The sequence below is a fragment of the Trachypithecus francoisi genome, unplaced genomic scaffold, assembly GCF_009764315.1.
Source record: "Trachypithecus francoisi isolate TF-2019V2 unplaced genomic scaffold, Tfra_2.0 Lachesis_group14, whole genome shotgun sequence".
NCBI classification, from domain to species: domain Eukaryota; kingdom Metazoa; phylum Chordata; class Mammalia; order Primates; family Cercopithecidae; genus Trachypithecus; species Trachypithecus francoisi.
Genome location: NW_022681459.1, coordinates 47,556,487 through 47,572,170, shown reverse-complemented (window position 1 = coordinate 47,572,170; position 15,684 = coordinate 47,556,487). Strand labels below are relative to the sequence as shown.

The 15,684-nt window shown below is 46.2% G+C and overlaps 1 protein-coding gene across 5 annotated transcripts in view; it reads left to right on the top strand.

Annotated features, from left to right (window-relative positions):
* CHEK2 (checkpoint kinase 2) overlaps positions 1-7,982 on the top strand; it is a 52,049-nt gene extending 44,067 nt beyond the window's left edge. For 4 of the 5 annotated variants that reach the window (XM_033233101.1, XM_033233098.1, XM_033233102.1 and 1 more), the window contains 4 exons: positions 104-219; positions 1,233-1,318; positions 6,507-6,575; positions 7,738-7,982. In XM_033233101.1, coding sequence (XP_033088992.1) covers positions 104-219; positions 1,233-1,318; positions 6,507-6,575; positions 7,738-7,827 — 361 coding nt within the window. In that variant the 3' untranslated portion in view covers positions 7,828-7,982. The remainder of the gene's footprint in view (positions 1-103; positions 220-1,232; positions 1,319-6,506; positions 6,576-7,737) is intronic. The other variant, XM_033233100.1, reaches the window with a different exon arrangement.
* The last annotated feature ends 7,702 nt before the right edge of the window (positions 7,983-15,684 follow it).

Here is a 15,684-nt window from a genome sequence, read left to right as displayed (position 1 = left end):
AAAATCTTGACTTTTCATTATGCTGAGAAAGAAATCTTCATATCTGAATGCCACTGAGAATGCCACTTGATTTATTTTCCTTTCTCTCTCTACCAATATTAAGCCTTAGTGGGTATCCACCTTTCTCTGAGCATAGGACTCAAGTGTCACTGAAGGATCAGATCACCAGTGGAAAATACAACTTCATTCCTGAAGTCTGGGCAGAGGTCTCAGAGGAGGGTATGAATATGAAAGGGTTAAGAATTTGTGGTATGCTAAAATGTGTATGTGCTGTGGTGGGAGTTTCTTTCCAAAGTTCATGGTGTTTTCTCCTGTCAATTCTGTTCTTATTTTCTGTTGTTTGTTTCACACCATTTGAGAGGCACTGGAAATTATTAAGCGTGTGCACTCAGGTCCCGGGTCTGCTACTACTTAGCTGTGTGGCCTTAGGCAAGTTATTTAACCTCTGTCTCCAATTTCTTTCTGTGTAAAGGGACCCTCAATAATCCCTACCTTAAAAGGTTTTTGTAAGGGTTAAGTATAATGTACACAAGTGCCTGGTACCTATTTTAGTGCCCAAAAAAAGTGCACTTGTAACTTTTTAGTTACAGGGTTTCCTTTGAGTAAGCAAGCATGTAAAAACTAGATGTCATTAGTTACTTTGTATTTTACAATTTATCCTGGCAACTTTAGTTCCCCAAAGAGAAAGTAGAAAATTAAATGTCAAATAATATAACATAGGCGATTGTGTTAAATGTCAGAATATTTAAGGAATAATAGTGTTGTAATATACAAGCCAGCATGCATTTGTTGCTTGCTGGAGTAGTCAAGTTTTATTTCTGACAAGTCTGCAGTTCCAGGAAGCCTCTCCCTGGCTGAGTAACTCTCACCCATCCATCTGTAGATGTCAGGGAGAGTTTGCTATGTATCTCAAGTATCTTAGAATTGGGTGGAAGTTTAGCTTTAATTAGTTTGACCTTGAGTCAACAGGCAACAAGAGAGGGAACAGGCAGCGAAGAGGTCGTGACTGAAGTCCCAGCAGCAGGAGAGAGGGAGTGTCATTATCATTCCTGGTCTTCTCATAGTACTCTGAATACAGAGAGTAAGGAAAATTAGGGGGCCCTGTCTGCTGACTCTGTGATGATCTCAGACCCTCTCTGCTCTTTCTGGATGGTGGCCTGTTAATTCTGGCATACTATTACGATTTAATATATTTATCCTTTTCACTGTGATTTGCCCAATTGTTGCTTTAGCTCTGGACCTTGTCAAGAAGTTGTTGGTAGTGGATCCCAAGGCACGTTTTACGACAGAAGAAGCCTTAAGACACCCGTGGCTTCAGGTGGGTGTGGGATAGTGCCTGCTAGCATAAAATACATGGGAAGCTCTGCTGCCTGAGAGACATGAGGCAGAGGACAGAAACATGTTTACTTTGTTGAGTCTGCTTAATCTAATTGTTTTAGATATATGAGGGATACCTTAGAGGATGGGTTACAACCTGTTTTTTTTTTTTGAGACAGGTTCTCGTTCTGTCACCCAGGCTAGAGTGCAGTGGCGCGATCTCAGCTCACTGCAACCTCCGTCTCCTGGGTTCAAGCGATTCTTCTGCCTCAGCCTCCCGAGTAGCTGGGATTACAGGTGCATACCACCATGCCCAGCTAATTTTTGTATTTTTTGTAGAGATGGGGTTTCACCATGTTGGCCAGGCTAGAACCTTTTTGATGTTACTCATGGCTGTTGGATGTACAAGCTCACTTTCTGTCCTGTTCTGGTTCCACTTGACTGCCCTGAGTCTCCAGTTTGCCCTGTGTTCCTTTGAGGCCTTGTTCTGGCTCTACCCCCAGCCATGTCCACTGCTCCTCATAGGTGGGGTGCATTCCAGCCATCTTCAACCATAAATCAGGGAAGCTGCAGGGGGGAGGAGGGCAGCCTCCCTAGGGAGAATCCAGCTGTTTCTCAAGCCCAAGTGACTGGGTACAAAGGGTCCTACTGCTTGTTCATTCAGGTGAGTAAACGTGTCCTTAGTGAAGGCTATCACCTGCACCTTTCATCTGTATTACTGCTGTGTTCCTGCTAGGGGTTGGGGCTGCCATTATTAAATGCTGACCTCATTTGGAACTGCCAAGAGTTGGAAGTACGTTGTGGCTTTGCTGGGTTAATCTTTAGTTTTGGAATTAGCTACGGCATTGGGCAGGTTTTTCTGATAGATGTCTGGTCTTCTGTTATGAGCAGTTCCATTCAGCACAGCCATGCCCCTTTCTATTAATTTTCTTTTGGTCTGTGTATTAGTCTGCTCTCACACTGCTATAAAGAACTGCCCGAGACTGGGTAATTTATAAAGAAAAGATGTTTGATTGACTCACAGTTCAATGTGGCTGGGGAGGCCTCAGGAAACTTACAATCATGGTGGAAGAGGAAGAAGGCATGTCTTAATGGCAGCAGGGGACAGAGTGTATGAAGGAAGTGAAGGACGAAGAGCCTCTTATGAAACTGTCAGATCTTGTGAGAACTCACTCACTATCACGAGAGTAGCCTGGGGGAAACCACCCCCATGTGCCAGTCTCCTCTCAACAGGTCCCTCTCTCAACACCTGGGATTACAATTTGAGATGAGATTTGGATAGGGACGCAAAGCCAAACCGTATCAATCTGTTTTCTGTGGAGATAGGGGACAGAACCAGGTAGCTTGAGCTCTAGAGGCTGTTACTTGAGCTACATGCTGTTTCTCTGGGGATTACTGGTCCAGGAACTCCTTGGGCAATCCAGCCTCAGCCCCATACTTCTGGGACTCTGGGAAGACTGTCCCCATTCTCTGTTCCAATCCTCTACACCTAACAGTTTTGCTCAGGCTAGCTCAGGTTGAGAACAACAAATCCTTAAAAAAAAAAAAAAAAAAAAAGACAGATATATGTGTTTTGGATGTTGCCCTGGAAACTACAGTCTCCCCAGAAGAAATCTGTCAGATGATTTAGCATTTAATAGACCACACAGATTTGAAACAGCAGGACCCTGGAGGAAAGGGGTTTGGAAACAAAGGGTGCCTTTGCATGTGGGGATTTTAAGTTTGATGAAAAAGAGAAACATGTCTTTTGGCTCTTTTCATGTGTCCTAATAGGGAAACTCTTGGATCTAAATGTAGAGGTACAGGAGCTGTGTTCATCTCCAACAAAAAAATAGAGCTGGCCAGTTGAGCCTGGGAACAGGGTTTGCATCTGCCTGAAATTTATGAGCAAGCATAGCCTATTTTTCTTGTACTTCTTTGTCTCAAAGAAAACTTATTAACAACCAAGGAGAAGGTGAAGTTCAACTCTGTTGCAGGGTATCCCTGGAACACTCTTTTATCCACCTTTTGCTTTTGCCGTAAAAGAAGGAATGAGCATTGAATGAAGACAAAGATGAAGACTGACCATCTAAAACATCTGTTAGTGATAGTTTGGGTTTTATTTTGGGAAAATTCAGTGTTTTCAAAAAAAAACAAATGGTTTTGTGGGTCTGGCGCTGGACTGAGTGTTGGGAATGTGGATTCTGGTCTCTGTTTTGTCATTAACAGAGTGCCCAGTTTTGGGAGCATCCCTTATATCTACTCTCTGCCTTGTATTTACTGCCTGAAATAGAGGATTTCTTCTGTTTGCTTTTAAGGGATATTATAATTTAATCTTTATTTTATTTATTGTTGGAGACAAGGTCTTCCTCTGTTGCCTAAACTGGAGTGCACTGGTGCAATTATAGCTCACTGCAGCCTCGACCTCCTGGCCTTAAGGGATGCTCCCGCCTCAGCCTCACAAAGTGCTTGGATAATAGGCATGAGCCACTGTTCCTGGCTAATTTAATATTTGGGAATAATTGTAGACATAGTGAAGAAAATCAATATTTATTTATTTATTTCGTGTTCTGAGATGGAGTCTCACTTTTATCTAATAGGCTGGAGTGAAATGACACGATCTCAGCTCACTGGAACCTCTGCCTCTAGGTTCAAGTGATTCTCTTGCATCAGCCTCCCAAGTGGCTGGGATTACAGCTCATTTTTGTACTTTTAGTAGAGACGGGGTTTCACCATGTTAGTCAGGCTGGTCTCGAACTCCTGACCTCAGGTGATCCACCCACCTTGGCCTCCCAAAGTGCTGGGATTACAGGCATGAGCCACTGCACCTGGCCTGTTTACTTGTTTTAAATATAGGCCCGATTAGGCTTGTGACCACTCTGTTTGGCTTCACTGAAGGGCTGCTAAGAGATGGACTTTTGAGAGTGACACTGCAAGATAACTGAAATCCTAAGTAAGGCCATGAGAGGGTGTGGAGTGGAATCCAGATGAGCTTGCTGCTGTCATATGGCAATGGGGAGCTACACTGAGAAACTTAAAACAGAGTGACCTCAAGTGATCTGCCCTGCCTCGGCCTCCCAAAGTGCTGGGATTACAGGCGTGAGCCACTGTGCCTGGTCCTTCTTTCCTTCTTTCTTTCTTCCTCCTTCCTTCCCCTTCCCCTTCCCTCCCCTCCCTTCCCCTCCCCTCCCGTTCCCCTCCCCTCCCCTCCCGTTCCCCTCCCCTCCCCTCCCTTCCCCTCCCCTCCCCTCCCTTCCCCTCCCCTCTTTCCTCCCCCCTTTCCTCCCCTGCTCCCTTTTTTCCTTCCTTGCTTCTTTCCTTTCTTCCTTCCTCAGGGTCTTGCTCTCTCACCTAGGCTGGAGTGCAGTGGCATGATCACTGCACCATGACTTTCAGGCTCAAGTGATCCTCCTGCCCTAGTCTCCCAAGTAGCTGAGACTACAGGTGTATGCCACCATGTCTGGCTAATTTTTAAATTTTTTTTTTTTTTTTTTTTTTTTTTTGTGAGACAGAGTCGTACTCTGTCACCCAGGCTGGAGTGCAGTGGTGTGATCCCCGCTTACTGCAACCTCTGCCTCTCGAGTTTAAGCGATTCTTCTGCCTCAGCCTCCTGAGTAGCTGGGATTACAGGCATGCACCACCATGCCCGGCTAATTTTGTATTTTTTTTTTTTTTTTTTTTTTTTTTGAGACGGAGTCTCGCGCTGTCACCCAGGCTGGAGTGCTGTGGCCGGATCTCAGCTCACTGCAAGCTCCGCCTCCCGGGTTCACGCCATTCTCCTGCCTCAGCCTCCCGAGTAGCTGGGACTACAGGCGCCGCCACCTCGCCCGGCTAGTTTTTTGTAGTTTTTAGTAGAGACGGGGTTTCACCGTGTTAGTCAGGATGGTCTCGATCTCCTGACCTCGTGATCCGCCCGTCTCGGCCTCCCAAAGTGCTAGGATTACAGGCTTGAGCCACCGCGCCCGGCCTAATTTTGTATTTTTAGTAGAGACGGGGTTTCACCATGTTAGCCAGACTGATCTCAAACTTCTGACCTCAGGTGATCCACCCGCCTTGGCTTCCCAAAGTGCTGTAATTACAGGTGGGAGCCTCCGTGCCCGGCCTAATTTTAAAATTTTTTTGTAGTGACACAGTCCCACTATGTTGCCCAGGCCGGTCTCAAATTCCTGGCCTCAAGCAGTTCTCCCACCTTGGCCTCCCAAAGTGCTGGCATTATAGGCATGAGCCACCATGCCCAACCTAGTGTTGTAAAATTTCCATATCCATCAAATTGCCAAATGGTGGAGGACTTTACTGTATCCTCTCCCTTTGCCCACTGTGGTACGCTTGGCTCAGTGGGAGCCAAGTGGGGCTGGAGTTGGGTGGGAAAGTACATGAAGCATTGGAATCAGATAACTCTGGGTCTGTATTCTGCACATGCCACCTGTGAGTGGCTGAACTGGGCTTCTGGCCAGCACTCAAAGGCCACATTCCTAGTTATAGATGTTCCTTTCACCTTGCTGAAGATGAGGAGGCTGCACCAGACCACCTCTCAGGGTTTCCTAATGCAAATCCTTGAACCCCGCAGAAGTGAGCATCCAGAGAGGTGGGAGCTACTTTTATACACACTGTCTGTGCCCTCCTCATCTCCTGCTCCTGCAGCATGAAACACCTGTAATGCTTTGTTCTGTTTATTGTCTCCCTTTCTCATTAGACCTGAGCTCTGGGATATTGTGGGCTCAAGTACTGCTGACAATTTGTATGGCATCTGCTGGGTGAATTTTCCCAGGGTGCTGCACTAGTTGTTAGGATAGCCTGGGTAACTGGCCTCATTCATGGCAGGGGCAGCAGGTGGAGGGTGGTCCTGGAAGGATTTGAGGAGCTGCATGGAGTCAGGCCCAGCCTCTGGCCTCCTGATTGCCATCTTTCTCAGGATCTGGGATACTAATTTAGAAACTCTTGACTGCCGGAAGCTGTGATTGACCCACTGAGAGCTTTTAGGCATGTGGATGTGAGTCAGCCAGGATTGATGGAGCATTGACTGCTAATTAGACTCCTCTGGGAAGGTAGGGGGGGCAACACATAATGCCTTAGCTGTGGGATCTTCATCAAGGGGATGATTCTTGGACCGGCATCTTTTCCTCCCTCTTTCCAGGGGCATGCTAGCCCTCTCCTTCTAGGAGCTTTCTATCCTTCAGACACAGCTACTTATGTTTTTAATTCCCTCACAGGATGAAGACATGAAGAGAAAGTTTCAAGATCTGCTGTCTGAGGAAAATGAATCCACAGCTCTACCCCAGGTTCTAGCCCAGGCATTTGTATTCCTGATGATCACTAAATGTAGTCTGGGCTTAAGGAGCTGATAAGCAAAGATGATGTGTCTGAAGATTTTCCTGAGTAGCAATTGCTTAACATTGTTTCAATTATAATGTAGTAAAAACTCTGTTTTAACTTGATCCACTCCAGCACCCTTAGATTTAAAAGTGCAGGATACGTTTAATATCTAACACGTAATAGACAGATAAGCACAGCCAGGGATTGTCATCCAAAAGGTCACCTGCAAGGCAGTTTTGAAAGAGTCTATTAGAGGCTCAAATATAAATTTGTTGGAAAAATTAAAATTTGGACCAGTAGTTGATTCCTTGATTATAATTTTATTCTTTAAAGTTCTTTGTAAGTATAAGTTAATTCCAGTCCTGCTTTTTTGTTGTTGTTGTTGTTGAGTGGTAGCTCTCCTTTTTCCCACTATTTCCTGTCTCCAATTTTTTTTTTTTTTTCTTGAGACAGAGTCTTGGTCTGTCACTCAGGCTGGAGTGCAGTGGTGTAATCTCAGCTCACTGCAACCTCTGCCTCCTGGGTTCAAGCAATTCTCCTGCCTCAGTCTCCCGAGTAGCTGGGACTACAGGTGCCTGCCACTGCACCCAGCTAATTTTTGTATTTTTAGGTGAGATGGGGTTTTGCCATGTTGGTCAGGCTTGTCTCTAACTTTTTATCTGAAGCGATCTGCCCATCTTGGCCTCCCAAAGTGCTGGGATTATAGGCATGAGTCACCGCACCCAGCCTTCCTCACAATTTTATATATGGGAAAACAACTAAGGCACAAAGATTATCTTCCCGCAAAACAGCAAGACCTGGGGCTTCAACTGAGAGGAATTATAGTCCTTTTAAACTTGATATTTAGAAGAAGATAATCAAGAGGAAGTTGGTTATGCTACTTGCTTTCAGTATACATCATTCAGAGGTCAGAAACCATAAGGGAGAGAAATATCTATTAGATAAGCATATCTGAGTTCCGGGCTGTGGTGAGGACTCAGTTGTCAATGATGACAGCCAGTAATTTTTGGTACTAGAATTTCACATCAAATGCCCCCACTTTACTGGAAGTGTATTGGGGAACTTTGATAATCTTAAAGAAGCCAGTGATTTTCTTGTGAACATTTCTCCATTTTCCTTTATTTTCAGCCTTCTACTAGTCGAAAGCGGCCCCATGAAGGGGAAGCTGAGGGTGCCGAGACCACAAAGCGCCTGGCTGTGTGTGCTGCTGTATTGTGAACTCCGTGGTTTGAACATGAAAGAAATGTACCTTCTTTCACTCTGTCATCTTTCTTTTCTTTAAGTCCGTTTTTTATCATTTGTATTTTAATTATGGGAATAATTGCTTTTTCACAGTCACTGATGTACAAATAAAAACCTGATGGAAACTGGGCTTTGTGCTTCTGCTTGATAATCGGTTCTTTAGTTGAATGGCTTTATTAGTTATTTATTTGAGATAGAGTCTCACTCTGTTGCCTAGCCTGAAGTGCAGTGGTACAAGCTTGGCTCACTGCAACCTCTGCTTCCCAGGTTCAAGTGATTCTTGTGCCTCAGCCTCCCGAGTAGCTGGGATTACAGGTATGCACCACCATGCCCAGCTAATTTTTATATTTTTTGTAGAGACAAGGTTTTGCCATGTTGGCCAGCCTGGTCTTGAACTCCGGACCTCAGGTGATCTGCCTGCCTTGGTCTCTTAAAGTGCTGGGATTACACGCGTGAGCCATTGCGCCTAGCCTGAATGGCTTTTTTTTTTTTTTTTTTTTTGAGATTGAGTCTCGCTCTGTCGCCCAGGCTGGAGTGCAGTGGCCAGATCTCAGCTCACTGCAAGCTCCGCCTCACGAGTTTACGCCATTCTCCTGCCTCAGCCTCCCGAGTTCCTGGGACTACAGGCGCCCGCCACCTCGCCCAGCTAGTTTTTTTTTGTATTTTTTACTAGAGACGGGGTTTCACCGTGTTAGCCAGGATGGTCTGGATCTCCTGACCTCGTGATCCGCCCATCTCGGCCTCCCAAAGTGCTGGGATTACAGGCTTGAGCCACTGTGCCCGGCCGGCTTTTTTATATTTAAAGTTCTTGTGTGCCTTTCATCTGGAACTACACCTTGGCTATCACTAGGCAGGTTTCCCAGGATGTCACCCTGGTCTCAGCCTGTGAGAGCCGAATACAAATTCTAAGGACCCCTTGGAAAGTTCCAGGGAAAGGAACATAATGAGGTTGGGGGTGGAGTTTGTAGAGACTGGTGGACTGGCTGCCAACATCTTCATGAGAACAGCAGGTGCCTTGGTGCATAGTAACAGGCCAGTTTATATTCTCATCCTCGCCCTCATAAAGATACAAGTCTACAGTCTCTGAAACCTTTGGGCTAGATAAGTTGTGAAATTTAATGATCCAATTTTAGGAAGATGATAAGGCATATCTACTATGTGTATGTGTAGCACCCCAGTGGAGTCCTACACATGTGGAGTCCTACCCCAGTGGAGACCAAACATGTTAATATTTCCACAGCAAATATTCACAGTAAGAGGGATAGAGAAAGATTATAGGTAGTTGCATATTGGTTCTTATCAGTCTTTTCTTCCAAAGGAGCTACAATGACTTGTTTTTGAGAGCTGTTTGGGTTTTGGAAGTGGAGATAAGGCATGTGGTTATGTCATGTTGACCCAACAGTGACAAGGGAGGCCCTGTGCAAAGACTTACCCTTGGCTGCTCTTGTCCTCACAGTGATTCTGTGAGTGAGGTCCTCCAGCCACTGTCATGTCACAGGTGAGGAAACCAAAGTTAGAGGAGGAAGGTAACTTTTCCAGTGTCACACAGCTGGTAAATAGCAGAGCTGGGACCCAACCCAGGTCTTTTTGACTCTAAAACTAATGTTCCTTATTGTCCACTGAATCTGCTTTTATAACTTTGCTTGGTTGATGCTAGGACACTTTGTAGCTTGCTGGCCATGCCATGAATTGAGTGCCATGGTTCAAATGCCACTGGCAATTCAGTCAGGGCAGGGTCAAGGGCACACAGCCATTTCCTTAGGAAATGGAGGTGGTGGTTGGAAATTTCCATTAAAGGGTATTTAAGCATTCTGAGACTTGGCTGGCCTGGTGTAGGGGGTTTGGGAATTTAGGTGGTTTGCATGTTTAAAGGAATGAGGCTGAGATTGCCAAGTAGACAGGTTTTAGCTCATTTGAATATTTAATGTGGAGGCTGTGGTTTCCTGGGACATTTATCCCACTCATGCAGAGTTAGCTGGCTTTTCTCTGTTTCTTTTCTTTCTTTCTTTCTTTCTTTTTTTTTTTTTTGAGATGAAGTCTCACGCTTGTTTCCCAGGCTGGAGTGCAATGGTACGATCTCGGCTCATTGCAACCTCCACCTCCTGGGTTCAAGCGATTTTCCTGCCTCAGCCTCCCAAGTAGCTGGGATTACAGGTGCCCGCCACCATGCCCAGCTAATTTTTGTATTTTTAGTAGAGATAGGGTTTCACCATGTTGGCCAGACTGGTCTTGAACTCCTGAGCTCTGGCAATCTGCCCACCTCCCTCCCAAAGTGCTGGACACAGGCGTGAGCCACCACGCCCTGCCACCCTTCTCTGTTTCTAGAGCATTTTATATTAACTCCCTCTCATGGTATCTTCCGTGGTAGACTGAATAATGGCCCCTCCAAAGTGTCCTCATCTTAATCCAAGAATATGTTCCTTTCCATGACAAAAGGGACTTTGCAGATGTGATTAAGCATCTTGAGACTGGAGCTTATCCTATGTTGCCTGTGGGTCCAGTGTCCCATCACAGTGTTTTTGTTTTTGTTTTCTTTTTTTTTGAGATGGAGTTTTTTGCTCTTGTTGCCCAGACTGGAGTGCAATGGTGCAATCTCGGCTCACTGCAACCTCCACCTCCCAAGGTTCAAGCGATTCTCCTGCCTCAGCCTCCCAAGTAGCTGGGATTATAGGCGCTTGCCACCATGCCCAGCTAATTTTTGTATTTTTAGTAAAGATGGGGTTTCACTATGTTGGCCAGGCTGGTCTCTAACTCCTGACCTTGTGATCTGCCTGCCTCGGCCTCCCAAAGTGCTGGGATTACAGGCATGAGCCACCACGTCTGGCCCGTAGTGCTCTTTTAAGAGGGACTCAGCGGTCAGGGGAGATGGCAATGTGATGATGACTGAGTGTCTTAGTCTTTTTTGTATTGCTATGCAATATCTGAGACAGGGTAAGTTATAAAGAACAGGTTTATTTCTTACAGTTCTGGAGGCTGGGAAGGTCAAGATCGAGGGGCCCGCTTCTGGTCAGGGTCTTGCTGTGTCATCCCATGATGGAAGGCATCACATCAAGAGAGAAAGGGGGTTGAACTCATCCTTTTATTAGGAACCCACCTCCATGATAATTAACCCTCTGCTGAGATAACACCATTACTCCATTAATGAGGGCAGATCTTTCATGACCTAATTACCTCTTAAAGGTCCCATCTCTCAACGCTGTTGCATTGGAGATCAAATTTCCAACACATGAACTCTGGGAGTCACATTCAAACCATAGCACTGTGCAGAGATTGGACTGGTGTGCTTTAAAAATGGAGGAAAAGTGGCTCAAGCCTGTAATCCCAGCACTTTGGGAGGCCGAGACGGGCGGATCACGAGGTCAGGAGATCGAGACCATCCTGGCTAATACGGTGAAACCCTGTCTCTACTTAAAAAATACAAAAAACTAGCCGGGCGACGAGGCGGGCGCCTGTAGTCCCAGCTACTCGGGAGGCTGAGGCAGGAGAATGGCGTAAACCCGGGAGGCGGAGCTTGCAGTGAGCTGAGATCCGGCCACTGCACTCCAGCCTGGGTGGCAGAGCAAGACTCCGTCTCAAAAAAAAAAAAAAAAAAAAAAAATGGAGGAAAGGGCCACAATCCAAGGATTATAGGTAACCACTAAAAACAGGAAAAGGCAAGAAAATGGGTTTTCCCTTCAGAACCTGCTGAAGGAATCAGTCCTTCACAACTTGACTTTAGTCAAGTGAAACTGATTTGAGGCTTCTGACCTGTAGAACAATAAGATACTAAGTCTGTGTTGTTGTAAGCCAATCAGTTTGTGGTAATTTGTTACAGCAGCCGTAGAAAACTAATTGACTCACCAATGTGAGAAATCAGCTGCTGATTTAAGGCTACCCAGCACCTACTTCCTCTCCTAATCTCACTCTAATATTCTCTTGGAGGAATTGTCTTCCCTATCCCATCAAGTTATGGGAGATGGGGCCAGGTGTGGTGGCTCAGCAATCCCAGCACTTTGGGAGGCTAAGACGGGTGGATCACTTGAGGTCAGGAGTTTGAGACTAGCCTGGCCAACATAGTAAAACCCCATCTCTACTGAAAATACAAAAAGTAGCTGGGGGTGGTGGTGGGCACCTGTAATCCCAACTACTCCAGAGGTTGTGGCACGAGAATTGCTTGAACAGAGGTTCAAGTGAGCTGAGATCGCACCACTGCACTCCATCCAGCCTGGGGGACACAGTGAGACTCCATCTCAAAAAACAAAAACAAAAACAAAAAACAAGCTATGGGAAAGGATGGGAAAGCTAAGTATCTTTTGCACCTATCCCCACTCCCACCATTGCAGAAGCTGAAGGGGTTCCTAGAGGCTTCTGCTGTGGAGCTGTTCCCACTGGCCCCCCAGCTGGAGGTGGGTTTAGGACTTTGAAACATTAACAAATGGAGCTGGGATGGCAATGACGAGAACAATATTGTGCTAAACTGAACTCTGCACTTCCTAACTTTGGCTTAGGGTAAATTACCTCAAATTGCTGAGCCTTTGTTTCTATATTTGTAAAATGGGTGCAGTAAGAGTACCAACCTCTTCTGTGCTGTTTGGAGGAGGCAGGTCCATAAAGTACCTGGCATGTGGTAAGCGATTCATGAATGTTGGCTTCTATCATTAAGGGTGGGAGAGCCACATAAGTAGCCAGAGAGAGTCATAGAAAGTTCTTTTTTTTTTTTTTTTTTTGAGACGGAGTCTTGCTCTTTCGCCCGGGCTGGAGTGCAGTGGCCGGATCTCAGCTCACTGCAAGCTCCGCCTCCCGGGTTTTACGCCATTCTCCTGCCTCAGCCTCCCGAGTAGCTGGGACTACAGGCGCCCGCCACCTCGCCCGGCTAGTTTTTTGTATTTTTAGTAGAGACGGGGTTTCACCGTGTTAGCCAGGATGGTCTCGATCTCCTGACCTCGTGATCCGCCCGTCTCGGCCTCCCAAAGTGCTGGGATTACAGGCTTGAGCCACCGCGCCCGGCCATAGAAAGTTCTTGAGCCAGAGAAGTAAGATAATCTTTTCAGCTTTTTGTGCAGCATAAAAGGTAGGTAATTTGCTTGCCTTTGACCAAGCAAATCTGGGACTTGCCAGGCCAGGGGTGAATGGTGGGAACCCAGGTAGAGGGATATTTCTCATTGGCTGAATTAACTGTGACTCTGTTTTGTGGAGCAGCCAGGTTGCTTCATGGTGGACTTGCTGCATGCCTACATGATGGTGCCATGGATAGCTCCTTGTGCCAGCCCTGTACCCGATACCTCTTGTGGTAACTGCATCCCTGTTTTTCAGAAGGAAGCATCCCTCCTTCCACTTTCCCATTTTTCCCCATGTCCTTCTGGAGAGGATGACCCCAGCGCCTTCCTGAAGGGGCTTCATAGCCAGGTCTGGCCAAGCTGGATGTGGTGATTGGCTCAGGCAGGGGCATGTGGCCCAAATGGGTCCAGTGAAAGTCAGCCCTGGGACTTTGGCTGGAACTATCAGGGAACAGCCTCTGCTTTCTTGGGCAGATGTTAGGAGCCGCTCAGGCCACTATGTGGAAAGAACTGCATGAGAATGAAGTAATCAAAGGGAAGCCAGCACTGAGAGATTAGAGAGACTTATGTCGTATAAGGGCCTGTATCCAGCTATGCCTGAAGTGAGGTACCACCCCAGGCCTTTTCAGTCATGCTATCAGTTTTGTTCCTTTTTTCTGTTTTACTTTTGGTGGAGTTTTTTGTTTTTTGTTTTTTTGTTTTTTTCTCGTTACTTGAATAAGAAAAATACCAGACTAGAAGGCTGGGTGTGGTGGCTCACACCTGTAATCCCAGCACTTTGGGAGGCCGAGGCAGGTGGATCACGACGTCAGGAGTTCGAGATCAGCCTGACCAACATGGTGAAACCCCGTCTCTACTAAAAATACAAAAAAATTAGCCGGGCGTGGTGGTGTGTGCCTGTAATCCCAGCTACTCAGGAGGCTGAGGCAGGAGAGTCGCTTGAACCTGGGAGGCGGAGATTACAGTGAGCCGAGATTGCACCACTGCATTCCAGCCTGGGTGACAGAGCAAGACTCTGTCTCAAAACAAAAACACAAACAACCCCCAAAAAACCAGACTAGTAAATGCAACCGTTTACAAATTCCAAGAGACTCTTGAAGATTCTTTGTGTTACTAGGGAAAACATTCTCCGTTTTTCTGCCAACTTTAGGGTTTTCAGAGAAGTTTGGGGGAGAGAAAGAAAAGCAACGATGTGGGAAGAAAGAGTCCTTGCAGCCCCAAGTTGGGCGAACTCCTCCCAGCTACTTATACCACAGGGTTTGGGAGCACAGCCCCTTTCATTAAACTTTTAGGAGTCTTGGATAGATAGGGTGGGAATTACACCAGTGAAACTCAGCTTTGTGTATGTCAGGCATTAGGCCCTGGGATATGCAGTCATGTGTTGTATAATGACATTTTAGTCAATGACAAACCACATGTAAGTCAGTGGTACCATAAGATGATTATGGAGCTGAAAAATTCCTATTGCTTAGTGACGTAGCCATTGTAATGTTAGGGTAACATATTACTGTGTTTCTGGTGATGCTGGTGTAAATAGATCTGTGCTGCCAGTTCTATAAAAGCATAGCATGTACAATTACATACAATAATACTTGATAATTAACAACTATGTTACTGGTTTATTTTTGTGAGACAGAGTCTTGCTGTGTTGCTCAGGCTAGGGTGCAGTGGTGTGATCTTGGCTTACTGCAACTTCTGCCTCCCAGATTGAAACGATTCTTCTGCCTCAACCTCCCGAGTAGCAGGAATTGCAGGCACCCATCACCACGCCCAGGTAATCTTTGTATTTTTAGCTGAAATGGGGTTTCACCATGCTGCCTAGGTTGGTCTTGAACTCCTGACCTCAGATGATCTGCCCACCTCAGCCTCCCAAAGTGCTGGGATTACAGGCATGAGACACTGTGCCTGGCTCTGGTGTATTTAGTATTTTTCATAATTTTAGAATGTATGTCTTCTATTTACATTAAAAAATAGTTAACTATAAAAAAGCCTCAGGGCCGGGTGCGGTGGCTCAAGCCTGTAATCCCAGCATTTTGGGAGGCCGAGACGGGCGGATCACGAGGTCAGGAGATCCAGACCATCCTGGCTAACCCCGTCTCTACTAAAAAAATACAAAAAAACTAGCTGGGCGGGGTGGCGGGTGCCTGTAGTCCCAGCTACTCGGGAGGCTGAGGCAGGAGAATGGCATGAACCCCGTGAGCTTAGATCTGGCCTCTGCACTACAGCCTGGGCGACAGAGCGAGACTCCGTCTCAAAATAAATAAATAAATAAAACAGCCTCAGGCAGGTCCTTCGGGAAGTAATCTGGAAGAAGAATGCATTGTTATCACAGGAGATGACAGCTCCATGCATGTTATTGCCCAGGCTGTAGTACAATGGCAAGATCTTGGCTCACTGCAACCTCCACCTCCTGGGTTCAAGTGATTCTCCTGCCTCAGTCTCCTGAGTAGCTGGGATTACAGGTGCACACCATCATGCCTGGCTAAGTTTTGTATTTTTGGCAGAGATGGGGGTTTCACCATGTTGGCCAAGATGGTCTCGAACTCCTGACCTCAAATGATCTGCCTGCCTCGGCCTCCCAAAGTGCTGGGATTACAGGTGTGAGCCACCAAGCCTGGCAAAAATTTTTAAATAAATGTCAGTAAGCTAAGGTTAATTTATTATTGAAGAAAAGCTTTAAACAATTTTGGTGTAGCCTAAGCATATGGTGTTTATAAAGTCTACAGTAGTGTACAGTAAGGTCCTATGCCTTCACACTCACTGACACGTCCACAGCATCTTCCAGTCCTGCAAGCTC